The sequence below is a fragment of the Lutra lutra genome, chromosome X (assembly GCF_902655055.1).
Source record: "Lutra lutra chromosome X, mLutLut1.2, whole genome shotgun sequence".
Taxonomy (NCBI): Eukaryota; Metazoa; Chordata; class Mammalia; order Carnivora; family Mustelidae; genus Lutra; species Lutra lutra.
In genome coordinates, this window is record NC_062296.1 from 72,779,496 (window position 1) to 72,794,580 (window position 15,085).

At 44.0% G+C, this 15,085-nt stretch overlaps 1 protein-coding gene across 1 annotated transcript in view; it reads left to right on the forward strand.

Moving 5' to 3' along the window:
• The window catches only part of DMD (dystrophin), a 2,124,834-nt gene that overhangs the window by 2,017,767 nt on the left and 91,982 nt on the right, over positions 1-15,085 (forward strand). The window contains 2 exon segments of the mRNA XM_047715765.1: positions 582-656; positions 12,494-12,695. Of these exon segments, the coding sequence (XP_047571721.1) occupies positions 582-656; positions 12,494-12,695 (277 nt within the window).

Consider the following 15,085-nt stretch of genomic DNA (forward strand, 5'->3'; position numbering starts at 1 on the left):
ATGCTTTTCATGTACCTGAGATCTTCATCTTAAACTTTTATCTTTTTTAGAAGGCCTCCTGTATTTTCATTGGTGAAATATTCTTTTCGATATTACTGAGAAAACAAACTCATCTGTACTTAAAAAGAAAAAAAAGAAACCCAACCCCCCCAAAAGAATGAAATTGCCACTTGATTGTTGGCTAAGTTCTAGGAGCTATTTAAAAAATACATTCCTTGTTCGCTTGAATCTTGTGTAGCAAAGATCCTCTCCAGTAGAACGGAGGCTATTGTCTTGAAGAAGAAAAAAAAAATGCCTGTCTGTCTTATCTTCCCTTTCAGGAACAAGGATTGCATGGATGCCCAGTGTAGTTTGTAGAATTTAGCTTGAGCGATCGTCAGACAGCAAAGAGAGTTTCTGTTTGTTTGCTTGTTTTTGCTTTTTCCAAAAATTGACAGAATTTTCACCACCCAAAATGTGGGACATATGTACAAGAGATTTTTTTTCCTAAGTTACTGTTGTTTTGTTTCCAAAACAGCGGGAATTTTCGTGCTTTCTGATGAAATAACAAATGATCTCTGTTTTGTCCCCTTTTTCCTCAGCTGACCTGAATAATGTCAGGTTCTCAGCTTATAGGACGGCCATGAAACTCCGAAGACTGCAGAAGGCCCTTTGCTGTGAGTATTAACCCACGCCTGAAACACGTGATAGTTCCTCCTTGCTTAAAAAAAAAAAAATTGGGTTCGGGGGTATTTCCACTTGGAGAGGGGAGAAATAGCTCTCATAAGACCAGCTGTAACATAGAATCCCCTTTTTAAAATCTCTTTGGCCTAGTGTGCCCTAAAATGTTTTGTTAGGCTGTTCAGAATCTCTCCTGTCACCATTCCTCAGCTACTGATGTTGAATTGATAAGGTTTTGATAATTTATATTTTCGAACTAAGGGCTCCGGCATCCTGAGTTACCTTTATGAAACTTGAAATCTCTCCGTCTTCTGCCTTTATTGCTTCTTCTAAAATGCCTTTAGTGGTAGAAGACTGTATCTGCCCTAACCACATTGTGCAGGTGTGAGTAGGTTATTAGCGTGAATGCTGGGGTTCGGGTGGTTGCCGTGATGGAGGACAGATGACAGGCTAAGTTCTCTGCTTTTGCTCCATATTATAGCTCAGTAGGGAAATCCGAATGTGTCCTGTATCATCATGTTCATCTCATGATTTATATATAATCCATTATCATCGCAGTTAATTAGAACATGTTGTTTGAAGGCCTGTGTGCCTTGATGATAGAGCCATGAAACAGGAATTGCTCCAGTCCCTACCCTAATGGCACTTATAGTCTTATGAGGAAGATTGAGGGTGTCCATAAAGTCTGGAGACATAGGTAAATATACATAAGATTGCTGAGAATGTGCACAGTCCGTTAAAAAAGAGAAATGAAGTGATACCATGTCCATTGCCACACTTTATGGGCAGCTTGAGGAAAAGTAAAGAGATGGTTTCAAAGGCCTCTATTTCATCATGTGACAGGGGAAGAATGAGGGTACTCTGAGAAGAGCTAGTTGTAGGGGTGAGCTTCAGAGACCCTTTGCTGGAAGAGGTGGTACCTAAGCTCTGTGAGTCCAGAAGGCTTAGTAGAGCTCACTCTAGGAGGAGTGTTCTAGTCAGAAGGAATGGCACGTGTTCCATTCAGGAACTGAAAATGCTTGAGCGTGGCCAAAGCACAGAGTCCAAAGGAAGGACCATGGTGAAAGATTGGGCTGGAGAGAGAAGTGGGAGGAGGATTGTAAAAGGCTTTTTAAATTATTTCAAGAATCTAGTGGTCAGTGGGGAGCCATGCAAGGGGGTGACATGATGGGATTTTCCTTGAGAAACGTCATCGTGGCCGTGGAATAGAGCGTGAATTGAGGGTGGGGGTTGTGCAGCCCACGAGAGCAACTGGTTGAGCAGTTCTGGTACTCTAAACCTTCCCACACCGTGGCCCGAATGGGCACTAGAGGAAAGGAGAGAATTGGAGACAACTGAGACACACGTAAGAGGTAACGTCGACAGGCCTTAGTGATGAACTTGATGGGGTGGGTGAGGGGGACTCAGGGAAGCTATGAGGTGCTCACTTGGCAGAATGGTGGACTTGCCTGGGAGAGGTGGGCATGAAGCTGTGATGCTTGGGAGAAGTAGTAGACAAATAATATTTAGGGCTCATCATATGTAGACTCGGGGAGAGCGTGCAGAGGAAGAAAAGACTATTTAGGCTGTACAGAGGCAATTGCAAAGCACTGGCCATGGGGGGAGAAGGAAGATAACTGTGAACTCGAGTGCCAGGTACTGCCTGGGGGGGGAGAAGTGGCTGGCCACCAGGGCACATGGGCTGGGAGGTCAGCATGGAGTTGGTGCACGTGCCTATTGGATTTAGTAATAAGGAGGTCCTTACTGACTTCAGTGAGATTCTTAGAAGCACAGTGGAGGTGGGAAAGTGGGCTTAAAAATAAATCGGAAGCAGATGTAAAGACGGTCGGTATGGCTGGTTCTTGGAGAAATTTAGTTTGAAGGATGGGGGTGATGGTGGCAGTTGGCTGCCGTGGATGGAGGCGTTAATGAAGTGTATATACTTAGAAGTTGAAAGATACTTGAGTCCATTTAAATCATGACAACAAGAAGACAGAACAAGATAATAAAAAAAATGGGACTTCTCAGAGCGTAAGGGAGATAATTAATCTAGGAGCCAAGAGAAGGTGGGGGCACCTCTCTTCTACTAACAGGGGGTGGCGAGGCAGCGATCTGTGTGGGTCCGGTAGCTAAGGAGATATAGGGGCTGGAGGGTGAGGGAAGCCATGTGGAGGTTTATTTTCTGTGGAAGGTAGAGAGTGTTCCTCTGCCACATTTGGGAGTGGAGGGTGATAGGGTTGTGGGTGGGTTCACCTTGCTGGAGAAGAAGAAAGAAGAGGGCTGATTTGAGCAGGAGCCCAGTCTGCTTGGTGTTCAGTAGCAGCACCAGCCTTCATGGGTGTGGGCTTGTTCCAGGCTCACTCAGTACTCAGGAGCCAGATGGGTCCATCGCAGGTGGGCACATGACAGCTGGGCGAGAGAAGGGGAGATCTGGGCAAAAGAATGGTTAAGTGGTTGAAGTGATGATGTCTGTCAAGGCCATGTTGAATTCACATGGAAGCTGGTAATCAGGAGGTGGAGGGATCGAGGGGCTAACTGTTGAGGGAGGCATAGGAAGAGGTGGTGTGGAAATAACTGGAAGGTTGGCAAGTTGTGGTCAGAGAGTAGCGTAGCTAAACATTGTTTCAGGAGTGGAACAGGTCCAGGTGACTGGATCTCGGCTCTGATCATTTGAGTGGGTGCTGTAGATGTGAACTTGCACAGAGATGAAACAGGAAGTTAGGGGAGTGAGTCGAGTGATGCACCGGTCATCCCTCCCCATAGTGAAATCCTCCAGAGTCGGGGCCAGAACCAGGGAAGAGAGAACTGTGAATTTGGGCTTCCAAACCTTTGGGAATTAAGGAGCCTGACCAGAGGTCTGCAGAGGCTAGCAGTCAGTCAAGAATGGTTGCTGGCTTGGGTTTTTTTCCCCAGAGAGGGAGAAGAAATGTTCAAGAAGTGAAATTACTTGGGAGGAGAGAGTCAGCTTTTCATCTTTATCTGGGCCTCTCCAGTCCTTAGCGCAAAGCCCAGTGCACGCGGTAGGGTTTCGTATGTTTCCATGGAATGGATGCATGAACAAAAGTAAATTGAGGCTTCCATTTCCTTACAGCTTATAGTCTGAAGCTGTCGTTTTTCAGCTATATAACTGCCAAGTTTAAGTGTTTTTTAACGGTCTCCCCAGACCTGGGATTTCCTCAGGGACCTGTTAACATACCGTAGCTGGAAAGAGGCCCACTGGGGAGGGGAGTCAGAGAGCTGGGCAGAGTCAGAGAACTGAGCGTAGAAGTCTTCTGCCTCTTTTTCTTCTCTTGGCTCTGTCCCACCCCAGAGATAATGTTTCCCATCGATAAAGGGATAATTATGAACCTGTTACTGTAAAGCGTTATTAGTATAGAGTCTCTTCCTGTGAAATCCTGAAAGTATAAGAGAGATAATCAGCTGTTTCCGGTTATACTTTGAAAAAGCCCAGAAATAGACAAGATGGAAAACCTTCTGGTGACTGTCCTTCTCTATCACGTTGCTTTGTCCCCTGGATTTAGGCATTATCCACTTCTTCTGTTAAATAATTCTGCTCACAAAGATGTCTCACTTTATCATTTCAGTTTAAGTTAAAATTTCCAGTAGATGTTGGGAAATGGGGGAATTTGATATTACGAAAAAGTTTGACCATTTGAGTTTATAACCTTGTAGTAGAGTTAAGCTCTGAGGGTAGGATATAGAATTTCCACTTTGAAACAGATCTGAAATTCTCAGCCTTTGCTTTCTGAGCATGACTTTTCTTCTATTTGAAAAAGATTTAGGCACAGCCAAATTAGGGTGTAGGGTGTATTTACCTAAGTTACATATTGGATTCTCAAGAATGATAGAGTTCCACATGTCGTATGACTATAGAATAAGGAGTTCTCCAGTCCCTTTATTCTTGAAAACATGTGTGGTGACATTACTTAACTAACAGTTCAGTAGATGATTTAAGAATTTCCTCTTAATTTGATGTTTGCTTAGGTTTATCTTCCAGCCTTTGTCATTTCTGTGCCTGCGAAGCCATGATAAAGAGCCATTGTCTGTGCTACTGGCAAATAAAACTTGTCCTGGCTGGCTCTTCCAACCGAAGGGCGCTTCTACCAACTTCGCTTTAATGAAAATTAATGATGTTATCTCAGTGATGTCCTGATGCCAGGGAAGAGTTTGAATTACTGATGTTTTAGAAAATATGCAGCATTCCTGCCATTAAGCTTTTGGTCGTCTTTTTGCACTTCGCTATCAAAGCTTCAATATTGCAGAAACCTGAATAACACAATTTCATCCACTATCGAGAATTTGCTATTTAAGTTGAGAGCTTCACCATTGGCCTGTAATGTCCCCAGTTTGTAATCGGTTTAATGTTGCATGACTCCATACTGCCTTTCAGCTCCCTGTGAGTGAAAATTAAACTCGGCAGAAAAGCAGAGACAAAGAGAAAATCTTGGTAAGACGGATTTGTAAGCTGCTTCCTAAGGCTGATACCCGCCCCCCAGAGTTAGGAGGAGATAATCTGAGCTTTTTCTTTGTCCATCTGTAGTTCTGATGACGTCCTCTCGGTGTGTGTGTGTGTCTTCTACAATTAAAAATTTCTCCAGTTTCTAAGAGCAGACTTAAAAATGCAGTTAGCAAAGCATACATGTATATTTAGTTTCTTAGCATGTGGTGGGTTGGAGAGAGCCCAAACCTAGGGCTCAACGTACTGCAGTTGATAAATGTGACCGATATTCTGCAAACAAGAAATAGAGAACAGTTGAATCGCAAAGAGAGAGTTGGTAGGACCTGAAGTTGTCCGAATAAAGTCACGGCTGCCAGACTCTCCCTCGCCACGACAAAGCAGGTGAAAGACTTGGTCCCGTCTTGATGAAACCACCTCACCTTTTGAGAGGGCACCGAGGGTGGCCTGGGACAGGGTTCAGTTGCTAACAGAGACTCCCGGATCCACGACAGCGTAGCTTACGCGTCTTCAGTCTAGTGCAGGGAAAGGCCCCAGTGAGGCCACAGCGTGAGAACCAAGATGTGTTTTCACAGCCACAGGCTGCCTTATGGCAAGGCAGCCCAAGAGGCCAGGCTCATTGTATTGTCCGTGCCAATAAAATCCATCTTTCTCGTATAGGCAAGGGGTTCTTTTTCACATAGGTGGGAGGCCAGGTCTTTGTTTTTTTTAGGATGCAAAACAATCTTGAGGACCAGAGCCAAGCGAATTTTCTCAGCTTACGTGGTCTCCCAGATTCTGGTGCCCAAAGTGAGGGCTCCTGTAACAGAACCTCTTTTGCTCCCAGGGGACGTACTGTACTCCTATTCCAAATGTGTCCAGTATCCGGGAGGTGCACACTAGGGGAGGAACGGTTGGCCCCGAGTGGTGATGCGGAAACTCTTCAAGGAGCACCTTGTAGATTTCATTTCCAGTCACCGTTCTAGGGGGCTTGCCATCCTTAACCTTGCTTTCAGAGCTGGGTGCCCTCCAAGTGCTGTCTTTGCAGTAGGAGGTCTCTCCCATCCACGTATCTTTCCCCATTCAGAGCCAGTTCGTTCTGGCGGGGGACCCCTTGCTGAGCTCCTTACTCTCCTTTTATTTTCTTTTATGTCGCGCGGCCCCATGCTCTGTGGTCCAGCAGACACATTGCTGCCATTGTGTACTCACATCTTTACTATGACGAGGAAATAAATGTGATATGCACAAATGTCCAGTCACCCAGGCTAACATCGTATGAGTCATCATCCCTCCTCCATAGTTGTTGCTGTGCTTATGCCACAGAAATTTCTATGATTGTCCACATCACATTTCTGGCTTTTCAGTCACAGGGATGTGGGCCCCTCAATTTAGGCTTTTATTCCTTAGGGGTCACAGTGTTCCAGTTGTCCGACCACCCATTTGTGGCTTTCCTCTCATGCCACGGGTCAAATAGCTATTTATTTTTACACGTAATATTGTGACAGATGAGGTGTAGAGCATATGAACCTTTTACCATGTACCCAAGACCTTTCTTAAACCTTCATGGTCACAGTGGCCCCACAATGTTCTTTCAGATTGTTGTAAATCAGTGTTTTTCACGTTTGACTGGGTAGGTAGTCCCACAGGATACTTTTCAGTACAGATCCTTAAGAACAGATGTGTCCTGTGAAACAAGAACCAAGACATAGCTGCTTTAGTATTGCTCCAAAGACTCGTGGTTATAATCAGAGCTCACGTCTCTTAGCGTGTTCTGTAGATTGGCCAGCTGCCCTCTGCACTTCCTGACTCTTTTTCCCCCACTTCTCGACTCTTCAAAGAGAGAGTTGACTCAGAGCTAAGGGAGCCCAGTTTAAGCCTCTTTCTAGGCACCAGTGATGTTGGATTTTCCCTTTTGTAACACCCATGGCATGGCTTTATTCCCTTCAGCAACAGTCTGACCTTTCTTTCTTATCATTGGTTTTAGTCCAAACCTTCCACCCGCACACGAAGTATGTCCTTTGGGTTCAGCCACTTGGCTCATGCGTGTGGAGCTGGTGGCAAGATGAGGCCTAGTGGGGATTCCTCTTCTGTCTCTTCGCAATGCTAAAGGGCAAGATCGGGTTAGTACGGAAAAACGGGGTTACCCTGTTTCTAGGCAACAAAACATTTGTGGACAGTCAGCTCCAGCTAGTTGAGGGGTGGGGAAGGAGTAATCCATTCCGTCAATCCCTGTGGGACTTTTGCACTTAGGTTCCAACTAATAGCCGTAATATCCTGTTTCAGAATATGACCAGCCTTTGAGACTCTTAATTGTAGCCCCAGTCCGTGGACAGCTAGGGATGGCATTGAAAAAGAAAATGTGGTGAAGTTGAAACACCTGCTAAGTCCCCCACTTGAATGATCTTTTTAATTGCAAGTGGTCTCACAGGTGTAGCCCATTTATCAAAGTGAGAGCTGCCCAGGTTCCTTTGGTTAGATCTCCACCTGCAGGCCAGAGAGCGTGAAGCTCTATCTACAGGAGATTCTGAATTTCTTGGAGCTTGGCCGATGCATCCAAGGAACTGAATTTTTCGTCGACCTGCTCTCTGCTATCGGCTTGTAGTTCCTTTCTGATCCATTCTGTTAGCTCTTCCAGTTCAGGTTCTACCACTTATAGATTCCATTAGAAAGTTCTGTCATCGATAACCAATGTCAAAGCCTGTGCTACTTGAAGTCAGGGGTAGCTTGGAAACCAGCAGCGACGGTTCATTTTCATCCCTTCTATCAGAATCCTCTTGTTTTTCTTCAGTAATACCGTAGCCAGATTTTTAGCTAAGGATGAGTTGGGGGGGGGGCGGTCTCCTAAGCAATCTCACACCTGACATTAATTGCACTGGGAGTAGCAGTCAGGGCTCAGTTGCTAAAGACTCACGGAACCCAAATGAGAGTGTTTAAAAATGTACTGTTCATTAAAGACAATGGCTACAATATCCCATCAGCATTAAAAGCAGGATCAAAACCACAGGCTGCCTCACAGCCTAGGGTCCAGATAAGCCAGGTGCGAGCCCCGAGCGCCTGATCTCTGGAAGGGCGGTACCAGGATGCAGTTTCTCTCTTGGATCAAGAACTGCACATGTGAGCACAAACCACTTTGGAAACCAGAGAGCACGTAGTGGAGTTTCATACAGGGTTTCTTAAAGCCTTATGGTAACCTGGGCACATTCTTTCCCCATAGCTGGTCCTCATGAGTCTCCCTGCAGCACTCATGAGTCTCCCCCAAACCAGGTGAAAAATGTTCAGTGTAACTTTTATGCATAAACAGTAATGATGAGCTGTAACCCATGGCTACACATCAACACAGTAAGGCACTTCTTTTCCTTGCTTTGATCCAGGCTCTGCATTGTGCAGCCCTTTAGCAAAAAACATCTTAGGCCAACACCAGAGCCTCTGAGATGAACCCTCACAGTGCAGATAACCACATCAAAGTGCACCAACTTTCTTGGTGGCCAAAGATGTGCTTGGAAAGCCCTTCAGCCCTAACTGTCAGCTGCCTGGAGAACAGCATGACGTCACCAGCAGTCTTCTCTTCCCACAGGTGCCCGCTGCCTGGGCAAGAGCCAGCAGGCACACAGCGCTTATCCCGGTACCCCCCGGTGCCCTCCTCTGTCTCTGTATGCACAGAGTAGGTTCCGGGGTTGTTGGTATATGAACACAAAGTCTCTGCATTGACTTGTGAAATGAGCTTGGGGGTGATGTGGGCACCATGGGACTTAAGCTAACTGACTTTCTGGTGCTTCTCTTTTGTTCCACTGTTCTCCCTGGTAGAGAAGGTGGGATGGTTTTCTTTGTCTAGTCTGTAAGGGCGCCTTCTGCAACCTCCCTTTGTGCTCCACACTATGGACCTCCATGTGTCCTACAATTCTAAGAGTCAGGCTTCTCCTCTCTGGTCTCCACTTTCTCAACTGCAGAAGGATTCTAAGGGAGCTTTCTGGTCTTCAGAGCCCAAGAGACAGTAAAAGACAAAAAATCCTGCTTCAGCTCCTCACTTGTAGCATTTGCAGAAAGGAGTGGAGTTAGCATTTGAATCTAGAATGTTGATTGAAATCAACATGATTTGATTACTTGCAACCAGAGTCTTAGTAGCCATTAATGGGATCCTACACTCCGTATCCCCCACCCCAATATCCTGCTTCATTTTCTGCTTTGTCTGCTTTTCTTGAAGGGCAGAGAGGGTCCTGGAGAGCAAGTCCTTTTGTCCTCTCCCCACCCTCTCTCAACCCCACAGCCCTGACACAGAGAAAGGTCAACGAATGGGCCCTATTCAGTTGTGTCAAAACCTATAGCATCTTCTACTATATAGATAATTTTTGAAAGAGTGGGTATATTAGCACATGTTTGGGTTTTTATATGACTTGCAAATATATTCCCTAGTAAGAAGATACATACATTCATCCCCCAGTGGAAATTCCTAGTTTGAGATAAAACAACAACAACAACAACAACAACAAAACAGTCTCACAGAAGTGTCTGCTGGTTGCTTTTTGAGGCTTCTAGAAATAGTGAATCATTATGTTTAATGTTTCATCAAAAGATCTCACTGTATTCTTTCAAATGGTCGTTTGGATCAGTTAAGTGCATGTCTCTGTGGCAATTAAATTGTCCCTATCGATTTTCTCTCCTCTTTTCAAGTGCGTAGTATTGGCTATGGATACCTGATTACAAGTCTTTGAAAAATTGTTCCACGAAAGGGGAATTGTGTTTGATAGGTTCGTTTGGGAGAAATGTGTTCTCCGGTCTTCTCTGAGGGACCATTCTTCTGTTGAATCGCAGCTGGTTTCGGCAAAGTTCGCTGCACAGTATTTCTCTCCTCACTGTGTCATCTCTGCTCCTGTTATTCCAGAGCAATTGCCTTGCTCCCCTCTGGAGCTGTTTCTACTCCAGATTTCCTATTCTGTGTGTTACCCATTCACCTGTGCAGAGATGAGAGTAGACTCAGTAACAAGAAATCCGTGCCATGTTGCTACTGGTTTGTTTTCTTCCATCACGAGTAAATGAGACTCTTAGTACAAACCCGAGTCTGCACATTCTCCCTTGTTAGTTCTTGTATCCTTGGATGTAAGACAAAATATTTATAATGATGGAAGCAGAGTAACAAGAAAATAATAGAAAAACTTCAAACCACCCATAGCTTCCTTCTTTCACTTTACAAAGAATTGCACTGAGAATATTGGTATTTGGAAGAAAGCCATTCCTCTGTCGCCCTCATGGAGATGGTGAGCAGCTTTTCTAAATGTTCTCCCTATACTGCACCTGAATATTTTGCCCTCTGAGCAAGTGCAGCACACAGAAGGGGAAGGGGGTGAGGAAGTTAGGAGTCCTTTGTCTGCTTACTGGGACTTCCCCTCCTCCAGGCCCCCTGCCTTTTTGCATTATTATTTTTTTTTCCATTCTTCGATCTTTTTCCTACCTGCCTCCCTCTCAAATCAAGCTATGTTCTTTCCTGACGCTTTAAATAAAGTCTTGGCTTCCATGTAAAGAGGTCATTTCTCTGTTTCGAGAGTATTTGAACACAAAAGGAGTGGGGCCTTTGCTTTGATAGGGTGAGTGCTAGTCCGGGGCATTTTCGGGAAACTGCGTGGAAGCCACAGAGCTTTTACTGGCTGGGATGAAAGACAAAAACCGCTCCTGCTTTCACCACCGGGTCTCCTTCTGGCTTCCAGGGAAACTTCAAAGGTTACTATTTTTCTTTTTCAAAAGAGAAAAACGTGCGCGACATAGGTATGAACCTGCAGAGGTATTAACCACTATATTCACCCCCTTCCCTGAACATTTAATTAGAACTCTCCACAAATAACTAGTAAAATACATTGAAGCCTTAAATTTGCATCCGTGTAGCATCCGCCTAGCTGTTTACTGACTGGGATGATCCGGGTTTGTCTGCCTCCTCCCCCTAGATGTGCAAGAAATTGACTTAATTACCATTGATTCTTTGTCTCCAAGGACAGAGAATTCAGACCAGAGCTTAAATGTATTAGGTGTTAGAAAAGCACTGTTGCTGCATTTCCAATTTGGCTAATAAATTGGCTTTAGAGGAAAATGTCTTCCCGTGACATTTGGGAGTAAAGCTTGCAATTTGCTGCAGTTCGACAAGGTTGAGGTCTCGCTTTTGTTAAATTTTTGTCTCATGGCATATGAATAAGTTACACTTACACCTCCCCCCATCTTAGAAAGTTCTTAGAGGACTTGAAAAGTACACGTTGTAAAATACAGCTTGGAGATGAGAGAAATAAGTGAGCCTCAACTCGAAAAACTGAGTAGATTATGCAGTTACTTTAGTGTCTCTTTTGAAAATTCTAATCAAGTTGATGACTTTTTCACTTAATATTAAGGTAGCAGAGAGAATGTGAGGTGAGTGATATTTCAAGGCGAAAAACACTTAATGATTACAAATGCATAGCTGGAAATAGAGTTTACACAACCCTAACCACACAGATTAATCAAACTGAACTTCTCTAATAGTAATCTACAAAGGTACTGTCAGGAGCTCTTTTAAAATTTCTAGTAAAACAGATTTTTTTCTTACTTGTACTAAGTGGAAATGAGTCTGTTCCCATAGAGCATTCTAGGTCCCCTTAACTCTGAAATACCCATTTACTTCAGGAATGGAGACTCTTCCCGCCCACATTCTTTACCTAGTGCCAGCGAGACTTAACAGTAACCTCAGATCCTGAATACTCCAGCCGTGGAACGTAGTGCTGGGGGTGAAGACAAACCACTTCAAAGGAGGGTAGGGTTTAAACTGCGGTCCTTCACTACCAGCTGAGCTATCGAAGGGCACATGGATAAAGCAGATGTGGTATATGTATATAGACATATACAATGGCATATTACACAGCCATCAAAAAGAATGAACTCTTGCCATTTGCAACAACATGGATGGAACTAGAGGGTATTATGCTGAATGAAATAAGTCAGTCAGAGAAAGACAAGAACCCTATGATTTCAGTCATGTGGCATTTAAGAGACAAAACCGGTCAGCACAGGGGAAGGGAAGGGCAAATAAAGCAGGACAAAAACAGGGAGACAAACCATGAGAGACTCAACTCTAGGGAACAAACTGAGGGTTGCTGGAGGGGAGGTTGGTGGGGGGATGGGGTAACTGGGTGCTGGGCATTATGGAGGGCACTTGATGCAGTGAGCACTGGGTGTTCTGTGCAACTGATGAACCACTAAATTCTACCCCTGAAACCAGTAGTACACTATACGTTAACTAACTAGACTTCAAAAAAAAATTTTTTTTTAAAGAGGATAGGGTTTGGGTTTGGTGTTCGCTGAAGAGTATGAGACAGCCCGACCAGGATTTTCCCAGGAAAGGGAGAAAGAGTGAAAGGAGGATTTTTCCCTGCGGACTCACTTGTGATCTTTATGTGGCTTTTGCAGTGGATCTGTTGAGCCTGTCGGCGGCATGCGAAGCCTTGGACCAGCACAACCTCAAGCAAAATGACCAGCCCATGGACATTCTGCAGGTCATTAATTGTCTGACCACTATTTATGATCGCCTGGAGCAAGAACACAACAATCTGGTCAACGTCCCTCTCTGCGTGGATATGTGCCTCAATTGGCTGCTGAATGTTTATGACACGTACGTATGGCCAGCTCTTTATGGACTCTGCCACGGTACGCTTAGTTTTCAGAGTGGTGTGGATGTAATTAGCATCACAACAGGGGCCCCAGTGTAGAAATACTGTCCTCAGGATGAGAGGTGCCCAGTGCTGTCCCCGTGATAAATCATTTGTGTATTCACCGAAGCCGAAAAATACTTGGATCAACTAGGAGGTAAGAGCTGGAATGTAGATTGCTCTCAGAAAACAAACAAAACCCTGAGATCATCATTTTTCATGCTCATGTTTCAAATAGTAGAATGAGTCAGTGTGTAGCCTTTTCTTGCCTGTGTAATTTGCATTCCTCCATCCACTTTCGGGGGCGGCTCCCACTTGGTGGCAGAAATGGATGTGCTCCTGGAGATGCGGGCACACCTGTCACCAGATCTGAAGAGTGTTCGCTGACACTCAGGAGCTTTTTGCCGAGAATGGTGAATTGATAAGCCACACAAAACGAGAACAAGCCCTTTTTGGAGCCAACTTGGCTTCTCAAACCGAGGAAGGTTCAGAGCATTCACCTCCCTTCCTCACTCTCTCGGACAATACTCGTTTACTTCTCTTGGATTGCACACAGGAGGTATCCCCAGTTCTTAGTTTTGTCTTGAGCTTACTGAAGGCTGTTGAGGAAGGTAGCAGACGTAATTGGTCTTAATTTTGACTAATTCTTCTTACACCTCAAAATGATGACATGCCTCATTTCATGTGCTAGCGAGAACATACCCCGTTTGGGAATCTGGAAGCTTTTCTGAGAGGAGTTGCATTCCAGCTGTTTTGCCTTTGTTGGAGATTTCTGCCACCTCTGTGATTAAAATGTATACTTTCTTCTTTGGTATTTTGATAAGGTAGTCTTTTTGAATTCCAGGACCACCTGGCTGTTTAATTCTGGTAATTATTTACGAAACCCTTGAACTTACTGGATTTTCATTGTGGAGTACCCTTAACATTTGCTCTGATAAGGGTTTGTACTCAGGTGTTCCTTCACATACGTTTTGGCGCTGTGCTCTTTGTAAAAGACATCTGAATGGATTCTGGGTATATAGAGCTTCCCTTCTACCTGCCTGGCAATTATTTGGGGGCAAATTTTTTTTTTTTTAAAGATTTTATTTATTTATTTGACAGAGAGAGATCACAAGTAGACGGAGAGGCAGGCAGAGAGAGAGGGAAGCAGGCTTCCTGCTGAGCAGAGAGCCCGATGTGGGACTCGATCCCAGGACCCTGAGATCATGACCTGAGCCGAAGGCAGCGGCTTAACCCACTGAGCCACCCAGGCGCCCTATTTGGGGGCAATTTTAACTCCTTGAAGACCTGTGTCATACTTTACGAAGTTTACTTGTTAAATTTTGATTTGCCATTCTTAAAGAGGTGAAAATATAAGGAAATCTTCCAATGATCGTAATGTTGTTAGGGCATTAGATCCTGTTTGACTAAGGGATTTAGTAAATTGTACCAGTTAAAAGTTGAGCATATTGTTCACCCAAAGTAAACCCAGTTGGGATGTATTCTTTGCAGTTTTGAAGTGCTAAATGGGAGAATTATTATATAATATCTTTGTCTCTTTAAGCATCATGTAAGGTTCACTTTATTTCTCTAACAAAGTAAAAGCTGCAAATCACTGAAAATCATTTTCTACAAATTGGAACATTCTTTCATTTTCATGTTTCATCCCCCCCCCCATGGATAAAATGAACCATTTATACCTTTGTCATGAAGAATGCTATATTTTAGCCTTATATGAAAAGTGAAAGTGTAAACATATTTAAAACACCAATACAGCAGTAGATTGTTTTTAAATTGCTCTTCAAGATCATATATTTGAATGTTCTTTAATACAGGATATCTTACATTTCTTAAGATAAATGTGTGTATTTTATATTATGTGTCATGTGGCCTCAAGGGAGTGATTGTCTTCTCTATCAGGGGCAGTCTGAGGATAGTCTCAGAGTGCTGGGTTTTTTTGGGGGGGCGTCAGTAAGCACAGAAGGCAATTTGTTGAGGAACCAAAGTATCTTGGTGCACAGTAGTAATCCTTCCACTTACCAATTTAAACACCCAGGTGGCTCTCCATTGAACAGAAGGATATTTTTTATTCTTTTTATGTAGCGCTACTGTTACAATTCAAGTAGGGGCTTTTTTAAGAATGGGAAACTTGGTAAAAGTTCCTTGGTCAGAGTGGTCACGTTTGGGTCACATTTGAGACCAGATGGATGAGGCAGATAACAAAGATAGTGTATAATAAACAGACATGTTCTTCACAGATTTTAATAAGACCATTGGTTTCATACAACAGCGGGCAGTAGAGTTCCTGTATTTGTTTGTTTTTCTTAAGTGTTTACCATCTATTAAAGTGTTAGTAATTGTTTCCTGGTTTGAT